General features: G+C 38.6%; 1 protein-coding gene across 3 annotated transcripts in view; it reads right to left on the reverse strand.

Moving 5' to 3' along the window:
- Positions 1-1898: 1898 nt before the first annotated feature.
- LOC117435530 (transcriptional activator GLI3-like) overlaps positions 1899-15196 on the reverse strand; it is a 123650-nt gene continuing 110352 nt past the window's right edge. For all 3 annotated transcript variants that reach the window (XM_059018740.1, XM_059018739.1, XM_059018741.1), the window contains 4 exons: positions 14563-14727; positions 11897-12184; positions 10063-10390; positions 1899-8221 (listed from right to left, as the gene is read on the reverse strand). In XM_059018740.1, coding sequence (XP_058874723.1) covers positions 5922-8221; positions 10063-10390; positions 11897-12184; positions 14563-14727 — 3081 coding nt within the window. In that variant the 3' untranslated portion in view covers positions 1899-5921. The remainder of the gene's footprint in view (positions 8222-10062; positions 10391-11896; positions 12185-14562; positions 14728-15196) is intronic.

The following is a 15196-nucleotide window of genomic DNA, read 5'->3' on the forward strand; positions in this document are numbered from 1 at the left end:
AATAATTTTATTGGAAATAATATTAAAGACAGAATAACACACATGTAAGATGTTTGCAAGTTGGATGGCTGGATATATGGTTACATTTCATATGTATTAGTTACTGTTTTAAGTTATATGCCAATATGTTTAAACTTAAGTTATAAAAGAATATGAACAGTATCCTAATTATTCTTGATAAGTAGGAAGTTTGGGTTAAATACAACTGTTATATATAAATAATATATAGTTTATAATGAAGTAAATAAAGTATATAATGAAAATGAATAACCACTATATTATTCAGAATGTTGAACAAATCTGTTCTATTCGCATTAGGTATCTGAATATGTCATTATGGTTATGTGCGTAACTATTTCAGTGCTTATGTTGAACATATTAATTCTGTTAGTTAATTGAGATATGACGTGAATGCACAGTGTACAGCTCAATTAAAAATAACTTTTTTTGTATTTCAGAAAACAAATGAAAGCAGTTCTGAGAAGAAAACCCATTTTGAAAATGATTTTTTTTAACATAGTTGTCACAAATTGAACCACTAAAGTATAAGTGAATAGTTAATGCAAGATACAATATACGATACTAAGGCACCATGGCTTGACCTGGCCAAGGAGAATCATAAGGGAGGATCAATCAGAAGGCACTAAAAACACCAGTGGCATAGTTGTACTATTGTTCACTGAAAATAGAATCTGAATATTTATGAAGTGTTAAGGATAATGTGATTAGCATATTCTTTACATTGAGGGTACCCAATGTAAAGCCTTTTATTTTTTTGTGTCAGATGTTAATATTACCTGTGGGCAGCAGTGTGGAGTAGTGGTTAGGGCTTTGGACTTTTGATCGGAGGGTCGTGGGTTCAATCCCTGGTAGGGGACACTGCTGCTGTACCCTTGAGCAAGGTACTTTACCTAGATTGCTCCAGTAATAACCCAACTGTATAAATGGGTAATTGTATGTAAAAATAATGTGATATATGTGAAATAATGTATAATGTGATATGTTGTAACAATTGTAAGTCGCCCTGGATAAGGGCGTCTGCTAAGAAATAAATAATAATAATAATAATAATTACCTGTTATCTTAGAACATACAAACTGAAACAGTCATAAAAATAGAAAAGAAGTTCAGATGATGGTAAAACATTTTAAGGCATGACTGGGTTACTACTGCATCACATTAAAGAACTTTAAAAGGTTGTCATTGCAGGCTACTTCTTCCCCCGCACAAGATTAGGATTTGTGTGATTCACATGCAGGGCAGTGGATCTGCCAGTATTGGAAAATATTACTGTGCCTTGGCCTTAAGATAGGAATACATTAACATCACTGCACATATTGTTGGTAACTCTGATCAAACACTTTGGCAATCAGTACACTTGCAATTATAAAAAAAATATATATCCTAAAGCAACATTTGAATTTGATGGTGACTAAAGCCGTTTAAGAGGCCAGAATCCTGCATGTGGAGTTGATAAACAAAACAACATTGTAAATCAGCTTCAAGACAGACGTGTACTAATGGTTTAAAATGAACCATTGCAGAGAGCGAGAAAGAAAACGAAATGCAGTGGAAAGGAAACGAAAGTGTTAAGAAAAAAAATGTTATGGTGGTGAAAAAAGGGTGATTAGGTCGTAAAATTGACCTTTCCAGATTAGAGAAGGCCGTTCGTGTTACTTGTATCAACATTTTTACAACTATGTAGTATAATGTTGTCAGCTTTTAGAGAAGTTAATTTTTCACAAATGTTTAAAGCACTTCCACACCCCACAGTGTTCATTTGTAGTTATAGTTTTGTAAAGCTCGCATTTAGCTCATTCTGGTACACTTTTACTTCCTGTTTGAGGCTCACTCCTGTTGTCAACCAGAGAAGGCAAGATCCATGGAAATCGAAATTGAACACAGGAAGTCATTTGTACCAGGAATAAGGAAGTGTATTTTCTTTATTTATTTCTAACTGAAGCATTCATATGCCAAACCATACACAGTACATTACGTAATATGCAACCTATCTCTAACACATTGTCGTAGTCAAAAAGGAGCTTAAAACCAGATTCCTAGGTTTAACATAATCTCTGGTCAAATTGCATATAAGATTTTTCATTTTAACATATGAGTGTTGCAGTTTATGTCATTATTTGCATTTCTAATCATGACTGCATTTGCAATACCAGTAAACGGTGTCTAGGGTGATATTAGTCAACTTGACGAGCATGTTCTGTTGGGGACTGTGCTTAACAGAAAAAGGACTGAGCCAATTCAACAATCGCCAACTGCAAAAATAAAAACAGGGATCAAATATAGTTCTTTTTTTATTAAAATTGTACAAACATTTCCCTCAGTTATAAAAGAGCTAAGCAGTTCTGACAGCAAATGCACATTGTTCTATGCACACAATGCTACAGAGCCTTCTGTCTGAACCAAGGCTTGGACCTTTGAATCCCTGCTGTAAAATTCATCAAATGTTGGCCAGTGAATCTTGTTTTTATGTAAGTTCTAAATCTAGATAACATATAATGTATTTACAGATACAAAAATGATTACTTGCAATTACGGTTTTACAAAAAGCTCTAAAAAAAGAAAAGAAAAATAATTCAAAGTTGTGTATTTTACAAGTCTGCAAGATGCACCACAATGCCTCCCAAAAACTGATGAGTTTTCAAACAATAAAAAATGGGTTTTCAAACAATGAAATGCTACAGGTTACAAGAAATGTCAAACAGTATTAATACTTAACAATGGAATTCGGCAGTGTTCCTGTTAAGCTCTTTGTAACATGAACACAAATAAGGCACATACCTTAAACACTTAGGGCTCAGTAAATCCTGTTTATATTATATGAATAACGGTTGAAATTTCATTGAAAGCTCCTTTAAGCTTGAAATGTGTAACTCAACTTGCACATATGTAACCACATTTAAATAGGAAACCCTTGATAAACATGCTTTATGAACACAGCCCTTTATTTTTCTTCAGGGGACAACAAATACTGGTGCATCTTTGACATACATAGCTGTACCTAGGCTTTACACTTTACACTACTGAAAAAAGAAAACACAAAATAAAAAGCAGTACCTTCTTTTTACAGAGACAAATATTGAAACAAAAAGGGTTGTTTTTTTTTAAAGAAAACTTCACTGCCAAAATTGTACATTAGTACTTTTCATACAGTACCCCCACAAAACTGGACACATGGTCTACACAACATATTTAATGAACAAATCAAGTTTTTAGCTCCCACGTAAAGTGATATAAAGGAGGTATTCTCTAATCCGAGGTTGGATGGTTCACACTAACCCTGGTTAATGAACCCTGATGTACAGTATGCCTCACATCAAGACTGAATCATACTTGTGAGAACATATAACTCCTCATTCTAGGAGACTTTTAGTCTTCCTAACAAGAAAATAAAACCCTCAGTTCACTAAAACAGTTATACACCACAGCATTTTCTCTTGTCCAATCACAATGCACTCAATAGAATTCTAGGGACTCAAATACTCTCTGTATAACTTCAAGAGAAAGCACGCTGGCATGTTCCAAATGTTCATGTACTGTAAAACTAACAAAAAAGCAAAAAAGTATGAAAACAATATATGCATATTCTGAATATGCAATATACAAACAAAAAAGTTATATACACACAGTGTAAACACACATAGAAAAATGCAGATATGCATCATGTGGGCTACTAAATATCCATCCACAATTGAGACATAACCATTACCAGTTCCTAATCAGGACGGTGGATGTAAGCGTATGCAGAAGAACACGTACTGCGGCAATTAAGACATACAGACGTGCTCAAATTTGTTGGTACCCCTCCACAAAAAACGAAGAATGCACAATTTTCTCTGAAATAACTTGAAACTGACAAAAGTAATTGGCATCCACCATTGTTTATTCCATATTTAATAGAAATCAGACTTTGCTTTTGATTTTTTATTCAACATAATATTGTAAATAAGAAAACAAATGAAAATGGCATGGACAAAAATGATGGGACCGCTAACCTAATATTTTGTTGCACAACCTTTAGAGGCAATCACTGCAATCAAACGTTTTCTGTAGCTCTCAATGCGACTTCTGCACCTGATAACAGGTAGTTTGGCCCACTCTTCCTGAGCAAACTGCTCCAGCTGTCTCAGGTTTGATGGGTGCCTTCTCCAGACTGCAAGTTTCAGCTCTTTCCATAGATGTTCGATAAGATTCAGATCAGGACTCATAGAAGGCCACTTCAGAATAGTCCAATGTTTTGTTCTTATCCATTCTTGGGTGCTTTTAGCTGTGTGTTTTGGGTCATTATCCTGTTGGAGGACCCATGACCTGCGACTGAGACAGAGCTTTCTGACACTGGGCAGTACGTTTCGCTCCAGAATGCCTTGATAGTCTTGAGATTTCATTGTGCCCTGCACAGATTCAAGGCACCCTGTGCCAGGCGCAGCAAAGCAGCCCCAAAACATAACCGAGCCTCCTCTATGTTTCACTGTAGGTATGGTGTTCTTTTCTTTGAAAGCTTCATTTTTTCGTCTGTGAACATAGAGCTGATGTGACTTGCCAAAAAGCTCCAGTTTTGACTCCAGTTTTCCAAAGGACATTCTCCCAGAAGGATTGTTGCTTGTCAATATGCATTTTAGCAAATTCCAGTCTGGCTTTTTTATGTTTTTCTTTCAAAAGTGGAGTCCTCCTGGGTCTTCTTCCATGGAGCCCACTTTCGCTCTAAAAGCGACGGATGGTGCGATCAGAAACTGACGTACCTTCACCTTGGAGTTCAGCTTGTATCTCTTTGGCAGTTATCCTTGGTTCTTTTTCTACCATTCGCACTATCCTTCTGTTCAATCTGGGGTCGATTTTCCTCTTGCGGCCACGCCCAGGGAGGTTGGCTACAGTTCCATGGACCTTAAACTTCTTAATAATATTTGCAACTGTTGTCACAGGAACATCAAGCTGCTTGGAGATGGTCTTGTAGCCTTTACCTTTACCATGCTTGTCTATTATTTTCTTTCTGATCTCCTCAGACAACTCTCTCCTTTGCTTTCTCTGGTCCATGTTCAGTGTGGTGCACACAATGATACCAAACAGCACAGTGACTACTTTTCTCCATTTAAATAGGCTGAATGACTGATTACAAGATTGGAGACATGTGTGATACTAATTAAAGAAACTAATTAGTTTGAAATATCACTATAATCCAGTTATTTATTATCTTTTCTAAGGGGTACCAACAAATGTGTCCAGGCCATTTTAGAATATCTTTGTAGAATAAGCAATAATTCATCTCTTTTCACAGCTTCTTAGCTTTATTCTATGACATACCAAAGGCATGCAAGTATACATGATAAAATAGCTTTTAATTTCATCACTTTTCAGGAGGAATGAAGCATTATTTCAATGAGCTGTAAGGGTACCAACAAATTTGAGCATGTCTGTAAGCTTTTGAAGAATGAAGTATACACGTCAGCAAACAAGAATGAAAAAACACACCCTTTGGGTCCAGTTGTATGTGATTTTTAAACCCGTTTTAACCTGTAGTGCCGACAACTTCTATGCAGATGTCCACTTAATTGCTCTTCAGTCACAACATCACCAGATGGATCACCTTACTAACCAATGAAGACAGTGTTTACATTTGACCTTACAACATGCAGTATATCTACATTTTACAGCAAAAACGGTGACAATACACAGAATACTGTTTCAATTACATCAATGGAAGACAATATCTTCCTAATATAATAATGAAAAATACAAAATATAAGGGCTTAAAAAAAAAGTCTTCATTCCAGAAAAGGAATATACTTTAAAAGCATCCCTTTCCAAGGATGAGATGGCTACAGCACGTCTTACTTTGATTTTGTTTTGTTAAACTTTGTCTATTAAAAGTCCCTTTTCCTGTAGTTCAATATATCAGTCATGAATGTCTATTGCATGATGGCAAGAAATTTGCTTTCTTCTGCAAGGGAGGTCAGCAAAGAACTCATGTCCCCAACAGCCATATTGGTGAGGCCGCCAGGCACGCTGTGGAATGGCATTGAAGCTCGAGGAGTGGTGAGGCGGGAAGAGTTCCTGGAGAGGTTCTGAAAGATACTTGGACTCAAGACCCCGGAAATTAAGCTAGCATGGTCCCCATCATCCAGGATGGCATCAAAATCCAACTGAACATTGTCCAGGCTATTGCTGTTGTTTTCCTCTGTGCTGGTGACCTGGTTGGCCCCTGGAGACAGAAGCTCGGAGGGGTCGTTATTGTTGGTGGTAGCACCCAGCATACAATTGTTCTCCTGGTCAGAGAATGAGGCAGGCTTTACGGCTGCCGGTTTGAAGCCCATGTTTTGGTCAAACACCTGTCCTGGGTAATTCTGCATCCCAGAGCAGGAGGTCTGTTGTAGCTGGTCCTGCATTTCCAACTTCACACTAGTAACCTGAAATGTTGGGTTCCCATTCCTCATTTGACCCTGCTGTGCCATGTTGTTCCTCTGCTGCTGCCTATTGGAATTATACATAACACTGTTTTGCTGAGTAACAGGCGCTAACTGAGAATAGCCCTGCAGCACTTGGCCTTGGGCAGACTGAGAGTGAGAGGGGTATTGTCCCATAGCAATTGGGTTCCCTCTGTTCAATCCTTGAAAGGGTAAACCCTCATTCATTTGCTGGACCATTGGCTGGGTCTGCATGTAATTACGCTGGATAGAATGTGCCCGCTGCTGTAGTTCACCAGTCATGTTGGCAACTTGGCATCCTGCTGCCACAGAGGCCTGCATGATGTTGTGTTGGTTGTCATTTATCATCTGTATGCCATTGCTTCTGATCTCCTGGCTCTGTGCATCCCCGTTGTAAGAATTATCAATCCTCCCAAAATTATGTCTGTATTGCTGTTGCCCTTTGTTCATCTGTACGCCAAAAGCACTGCCAGCATTGTTTGTATTACCCAAAGCATCCTGGACATTATATGTGTCCATCTCAATGTTTTGCTGGTAGTCATTTTGTTGGTTGGCATAGATCTCTTGGTTGTCCCTAGGTATGTTCTGCTGCTGCTGTTGTTGTTGTTGCTGTACCACCATGTTGTTAAACAGCCCAAAGGTCCGGTTGGGCTGGCTGGCTGGTGGTCGCTGTCCATACTTCTGCTTGGGAGGCGACTTGTCAGTACTCCCTGAGCTGACCTCATTCCACTGGATAGGCATGTCGTCCTTGTTTGTTTCATGCTCAGGGCTATGGTACTGCTGGCCTACTGCTGGTGCCTGCAACTGATCATACCTATCAGGTATGCCTGCTGTGATGTTCTGGGGGCCTTCACTTCTTGGTATGGCGTTCAGGTTGTCGTAGAGTGCCTGGTTCTGGGAGTTAAGGTACTGCACCACATCATCGGGCAGGATGTCCTCATCGCTAAGGAGACCCTCTGCTTCCATTGCCATTGCTTCCATGGCAATATTCTCGCTGATGCTGGGGGGGCAAGGTGAATACATGGAGCGACGCAGGTTGCCATCAGAGCGGTTGTAGTTCTGGAGACTCAAGTTTCTCCTTTCTGTGAACGGAGGCATGGGGAGAGGGTTCACATTGTTGAGGCTGTTGAACCGCTGGACTCTGGGAAGGTTAAATGGGTCAGATACTGTCCTTACAGGATCACTGGCTCTCCGTATACTGTTCCCTAGTGCTTCATGAGGCAAAAGACCCCTCCTACCATATCCATTAGCCGTGCCATCACTGCATCTCCGCGGCACGTTCACAGGAGGCAAAGGAGAAAGCCCGGTTTCCTTGCAGTCGCCCATCATCGCCATTCTGGTTTTTAGGCTCATGTGTTCCATGTTTGGCAGTGGTGTTGGTGGCGGTCCCCCAGTAGCAGCAGCATATTTGGCCTTGAGCCTGTAATGCTGGGCAGGTGTGAGGTTCAGCAAGCCTCCGCCATTCCCACCGCCACTCTGGCTGGCTTCGCTGGAGCGTCTAGAAGCATCTGTGGAGATGGGGTCGTACGCTGAGTCTGTCACGCTGATGTTGTGGTGCCGCCCCTCGGCCTGCGAGGCCTGGCTGGACCTGCGGCTGGAGAAGCAGGGAGAGATTCCTGAAGAGCGCCGGCTGCTCAGGTAGGCTGAGCTTACGGTGCTGGTCGTGCTGTCCCGTCGGTCGTTCAACAGGTTCAATACTGTGATGTCAGTGATGGAGAGCTCATTCCTATTGGGAAGGATGGTCATGGATCCACCGCCAGTATTGTAGGAGCCGGTCCGTGAGCCTGCAATTAGACAGATATCGACAAAGCTGTCAGAAAACAGTCAGATTAAAGAAAAATGTAATAGAAGGGAGAAGCTGGTAATAACTATCCATTAACCTTATTTTGAAACTTATGCAAAATGTTCTGAGAGGGATAAAACAATAGTATAAAACTTGAAAGAAGGGGCAACTAAATTATTGTTTTATACATTTAACATTTTATTTTGCTTTTTATATTTGCCTTGTGCCTATTTCTTAGGGCCCATTGTATATTATCCAAGTTGAGATGTCTCATATGGAACCATTATGTATCCAATATATAAACAATATATCCAATATATGTATCCAATATATAAACATATTAATTAAATATTATATTTCTGTGACCTGGTTATTATCACAATGCCGTAAACGGTATTGAATACTGGATTTTAGTTCTGGAAGTTTTGGTTATTTTAAAAGTTTAAACATTATCAATCAATCAATCAATCAATCTTTATTTTATATAGCGCCTTGTGGACCACCATCACAAAGCGCTTTACAAGATGCAGTAACAACAAGAAAATCCATAACGCTTTAGATACAGAGAAATGCATAATACATGCTATACAATTAAAAAAAAAAAAAAAATGCATAATACATTAAATACAGTGGAAAGTGCATAATACATGATAGTAGCATAATACATGAGATAGCAAACTGGATACTGTATTTGGTCAACAGACGATGACAAAATTATTAACTGGAGACAAGAATGTCAGTATCTTTCAGTAGTATGAATGTTGGTACAGAAGGCATAGGTCTAATTATATGTTGACATAAAAGTACAGTATATAATGTTACATGTTATCTTTAATATAATGCATGCTTAGAACCAGGCTGTATATATGAATCACAGTATTCAAGGAGATACTGTTTAGTCATGTCAACTAACCCAATAGATCAAACTGAAACTAGTTGCTTACTGATGACAATACAGGGCTTTTCATACTAAGTTTGCTGACTTTTGTTTTCAAGGCTACAGTACAAGAATAAAATTGAGTATTTACCCAGTAGAAGTGAATGTAGTTACAAACAGTATTTAACAATGCACATACATGTACGTGATAAAGGAAAACGTCAAGTAGTACAGACTAAATACAGTTATAAGCTGTCTTGATCCACACAGTTGGTTAATAAAGAGTTTGGAAATGATCAGAGGTGGATGAGGTTGATTAAAGATGTGAATCATGATCACATGGAAAGTTGGGGGAAACTAAAATAAGGGTGATGCGGCTCAGAGAAGATTGTGAGTCTATTCATGTTGTTGGTGCTGCTACCTAACAATGGGGGAATGTGAGGCAGTGAATGTGAGATTCCCTGACTGGTGTCATACATAAAAAGTGAAACAGTGCATAACACACACAGACAGGATTCTGTGCATTAAGGTTTATTGATCCTTTGTGTGACATGCTCTGAAATATTATTTTTCCTCCATGCTCAAACATAAAACATTTTTTTGTGTTTCATGTATCTATACATACAGTATTCAATAAACATTTAGGTTATGACCTTTATACAATTTCAGGTGTCAAATAAACACATTTAATTTAGCAATCTTTTCTACATTACCGTACTTTAGCCATTCAAGCTAAGCTACATTTTGATGGTTGAATATTTTAATAACAGGAAGTTTTGTAAGTTAATAGCACAATGTTAAGTAACTATTTACACAGTGGGTTTTTTGAAGTTCTAATACAAGCCTGGGTTTAATGGAGAGATCAGAAACTTGATTTTTCTTGCAAAAGTTCCCATCCAAGCAGTGCCTGCTGTTTCTCGCTAGCTTGTGTGATGCTGAGGTATTTTCTACAAACAGGATCTTACCATTTCCTAAAACGGGAGGCAGGGATGGGCCTTTTGGAGGTGGAACGGGGCTCAGCCTTGGTAGGGCTCCATTGACTTGTTTCAGCCTCTCCATTTTGACCTGCTCCATCCATCTCATCCCTGCCACATTCCTCCGGGCCTGCAGGCCGAGTGCTGCGGTTGCTGTGGACACTGTAGAATCCATGATGGGGGCCTCCTCAATGGCACTGAGGTCTCCCATGCTGCCTCCACCATTCAGAGCAAGCTGGATTCCACTGCTGGAATTGTTGCTGCTGGGGGGCTGTTCACTGCTGCATGAAGACTGACCGTCAGGGCTTGGCTGAGACGCCTGAAAAGAAACCATACATTCTTAGTGCTGACCAGAAGCGAACTATTCAATATCTCCTTCAAGTTTGTTTAGCAGAAATGGAAAGCTTTCTTTAGGAAATGGTTCATAGTGAAGGTCTAAATTAAATCACTTTCTCTCGTGTGTGTTTCCTTTGAAACCAACAGTAGGTCCTGGCAGAGGAAGTACTCCAGAGGGGAAGTAATTGTGGAAAAACAGGTTGCTGCTATGTATTTATAGAGCAATCGCATTTGAACTGGTAAAACGTAGACAGGCTATGCTTGTGTGAAGCATTTTAGGATGAATAAAAAGTATTTTTATTTTTACAAGACCGATGTCAACAAAGCTTTCCTGTATCCATAAGGCCTGAATAAATTCTCTCTGGAGGAATAAGTCACTAACTCCAAACAAATTATTAGTACAAATTAGCCATAGGTGCTGTGAAAGAAGTAGTTTTGGAAGACGACTTTATTTATGGCTTACAGTAATAGATTGTCCATAACTTAAGCACCATAAAACCTGAGTAAAACCAAAGGAACTTTTTAGTATGGTAGACAAACAAAAAATTCTTGTGTAGAAATGTTGGTCTGCCAGCCTACGGAGTTCCTTAGTTTTACTGTCACAGACACATGATTTGAGCCAGAATGAAGTTAAATAAGGTTGAATATGGAGCTTGGACAGTGTGATGTATATGGTATACAGTGTGACTGACTGCTGTGTAACCAAGCAACCTGTTCATATGACCAACAAGGTGTGTGATGGGCATCTGAGTTATCATGTTAGACAAATGAAATCATGGGAAAGATGCAGGAAATTAAAAATCTCCTCACCTTATTACCCACTGTCCTTAGGAAGTTAGAACAAGATATGCAAGAGCATTGGACAGAAGAGACATTCAGTTAATAGAGGAAAAAGGCCAAGAAAAAATAACCAGCAAACTCATATTTGTTGTAAAGTGCAGTGGGCCATTTTAAAGTGTATTAGGCCACTCACAACCCTGCAGGAACATGCATCTAATAATATAATATACTTATACTGTATTCACACAACGTTTGATCTTATTTAAGCTGATATTCACAAAACATAATGGTTTTAAAGAAAAACTTGTTCAGTCTACATGTGTTCCTGTCTAGTGTTTACATAAACCTGTGGTTTTAACTAATTAACGGTGGATCCATGCACCATGTATACGCATCTTCAGAGAGTTTTAGGGCATTTATGGTTAAGTTTGTTACGCTATCAGATCTTACAAATAATTTATTCAATCAAAAACATCTCAATGAGTGTTATAAACAGCAACCTTACAGTGTTAACAATATTGCAATTATATTAGTCAAATACTGCTGTCAAACACAAATGACGACTTTAATTTTATCAGCTGTGAAAAACTAAGGACTCACATGTGGAATCTCAGAAATGTATTTACTGACTGTTGACTGCAACTAAAATATGGAATCTAATCTGAGCTATTTGGGGAATATAAAAGTACAAATAGACTGGTTTACACACCATAGGTTTCTCTGTCTTTATTGCCTTAACCTGCAGACATTCGTCCTGCTTTGAGGTAGTGTGGTTGTAATCCCTTTGGTCTCTGAAGCCCCCTTGAGGGTGCTGTCCTGGGGATCTGGACTGGGAGTTGCTGCCAGGGTCTCTGGGAGGAGGTCGTGGATGGATGTCTCCACGCTGCTTCTTTGTCACGTGAGCCTCAGGGCCGTGGACTGTCTTGACGTGCTTTCGGAGGGAACTTGGGTCAGTGTAACGCTTTGTGCAGCCGGGGATCTTACAAATGTAAGGTTTCTGTCAAGGAAAATCAGAGTGGTGTAAGATGAAAGACTCCCTACAACAGTTTAGCTAGCAGACATTGCAATACCAGGAGCAAGCACTGACAGACATTGACTGGCATTGGACCTCTTTGAGGAGCACTGGAACACAAGAGTACTTTTTTTTTATTAAACCCATCCAAATCGAATGATCTCACTAAGATTGAAGTCTCTCAGAAAAGTCGCCATTGTCTTGCTAACTGTGGCCTGCTATTGACATTAATGGGAACTGCAGAAAACCTATCATGCCAAAGAAAAGTATTTGCAACTGACTTAAATAAGTACATGAATACATACCGCAGATAGCGAGATTGGATAAAAAATCTCATGACATTTGACTAGGCCAGTAATAAATCTGTCCATATTAGTACTGTAACAAAACACAGCCCATGAGAAAAAATAAACCTATGATCCTGCTGAGCTGGGAAAGCTGTTCTCAAAGCCTGGGCTGTCCACGTTTAGAAATATCAGCCAAGGAAATGTAACCCAAAGGAATCAATAGAAGTCTCTTTCCCTTTTTAAACTTTGTTCTTAATTTATTGGCACTCAATTGGGAAAACATACAAAGTTAAAACTGAGTTTGGTACAATGGGGAAGTGGCAGACAGCCCACTACAATCACTGCAGAAACATGGCAGTACCATATCTCCTAGTAAACGCTGCTTACATTACAAGGTAAACCATTAAACATTAACCTTGATAAACATGATCTGCATTATCATGTGGTGCTCCTTCTTTATAACATTAAACAATAATGCAGGAAGAAGAACATTTTAGTCTTTTTAGTCAGGATAAAATATGCATTTTGGTTCCATCTAGGCTTTTAACTACAATATCTTTCAGTTTGTTACAGTAGGGTGTTAATATTTTCTTAACATAAAAATAACAAACAAACGCATAACTCTCACATAAGAACATAAGAACATAAGAACATCTTGCTCGTTTGGTTGTTAGTAGCTTATTGATCCCAGAATCTCATCAAGCAGCTTCTTGAAGGATCCCAGGGTGTCAGCTTCAACAACATTACTGGGGAGTTGGTTCCAGACCCTCACAATTCTCTGTGTAAAAAAGTGCCTCCTATTTTCTGTTCTGAATGCCCCTTTATCTTATCTCCATTTGTGACCCCTGGTCCTTGCTTCTTTTTTCAGGTTGTAAAAGTCCCCTGGGTCGACATTGTCAATATCTTTTAGAATTTTGAATGCTTGAATCAGATCACCACGTAGTCTTTTTTGTTCAATAGATTCAGTGGTAGTGGTTAGGGCTCTGGACTCTTGACCGGAGGGTTGTGGGTTCAATCCCCAGTGGGGGACACTGCTGTTGTACCCTTGAGCAAGGTACTTTACCTAGATTGCTCCAGTAAAAACCCAACTGTATAAATGGGTAATTGTATGTAAAAATAATGTGATATCTGTATAATGTGAAATAATGTATAATGTGATATCTTGTAACAATTGTAAGTCGCCCTGGATAAGGGCGTCTGCTAAGAAATAAATAATAATAATAATAATAATTCAATTCTTTTAGCCTGTCTGCATACGACATGCCTTTTAAACCCGGGATAATTCTGGTTGCTCTTCTTTGCACTCTTTCTAGAGCAGCAATATCCTTTTTGTAACAAGGTTACCAGAACTGAACACAATATTCTAGATGGGGTCTTACTAATGCATTGTAAAGTTTTAACATTACTTCCCTTAATTTAAATTCAGCACTTTTCACAATATATCCGAGTATCTTGTTGGCCTTTTTTATAGCTTCCCCACATTGTCTAGATGAAGACATTTCTGAGTCAACATAAACTCCTAGGTCTTTTTCATAGATTCCTTCTTCAATTTCAGTATCTCCCATATGATATTTATAATGCAAATTTTTATTGCCTGCATGCAGTACCTTACACTTTTCTATATTAAATTTGATTTGCCATGTGTCTGCCCAGTTCTGAATGCTGTCTAGATCATTTTGAATGATCTTTGCTGCTGCAACAGTGTTTGCCACTCCTCCTATTTTTGTGTCAATGTACAAATAATGCCTTATTTTTAAGTAACATTATTATAATAATTTGAAAATAATAATAATAATACTAACACTAATACTACAACTACTACGACTACTACTATTACTAATAATAATAATAAAATGTACAATCTTGTTAAAACAACCTCTCTATTAGAAAACTATATAAAATGTAAGCAATTTGTTTTGAAAACCATTGGATGCTTAATATAACTTGTACATTTATTTCCAGTTGACAAAACACATATTTGCGAGTTGTCTAGTAGTTGCGGAGAATGGGGTAATAACCAATGAGAAAGCAGCAGCATTCTTGAAATGCCTGGTCATGCGGTGCGTGTGGTGCTACCTCGTTTGAGTGGGTTCTGTTCTGGTGCTTGGCTCGGTCCGAAGCGTTGGAGAAGGCCTTGTTGCAGCTTTCATGTTCGCAGACGTATGGTTTCTCTCCAGTGTGAGACCGCAAGTGGGTTTTCAAGTTTTCAAGTCTGGAGTAGGCCTTAATACAACCTTCAAACTGCAAGAAAACACATGTGTTGTTTGAAACGGGTATTGTTTTTATTGTAGCAAAAGGTACTTCATTTCCCTGAACAAATAAATCAATGTATTTTTATGTAATGTACAGTATAACTAAATTCACCACAAAGATTTCAAAATATTTTTTTTTAGTTTGAAGGATTAAGTCGTGACTGTGCTTCTTTGTATCCAGGCTTTTTATATAGCTAAACTGAAGAAATGAAATTTGAAAGGTGCGGTAATTATCAAAGAACTAGGAGGAACTATTTTCAATGAGATGCCTGGGCACAAGCCTATTAAGAGGTAATTGGCTATGTGCATATCTTGACTACTTTAAAATGATGCACTTGCATTTGTGGTATTTTCTTGTGTTTCATGTGACTAGAATTTTTTATTCTTAAACATTCAGTGACTAAGATACTGAACAACCAAGCATTGTTTGGTGTCTCAAACCATCTATCTGAGGTTTC

Source organism: Acipenser ruthenus, chromosome 3 (assembly GCF_902713425.1).
Source record: "Acipenser ruthenus chromosome 3, fAciRut3.2 maternal haplotype, whole genome shotgun sequence".
NCBI classification, from domain to species: Eukaryota; Metazoa; Chordata; class Actinopteri; order Acipenseriformes; family Acipenseridae; genus Acipenser; species Acipenser ruthenus.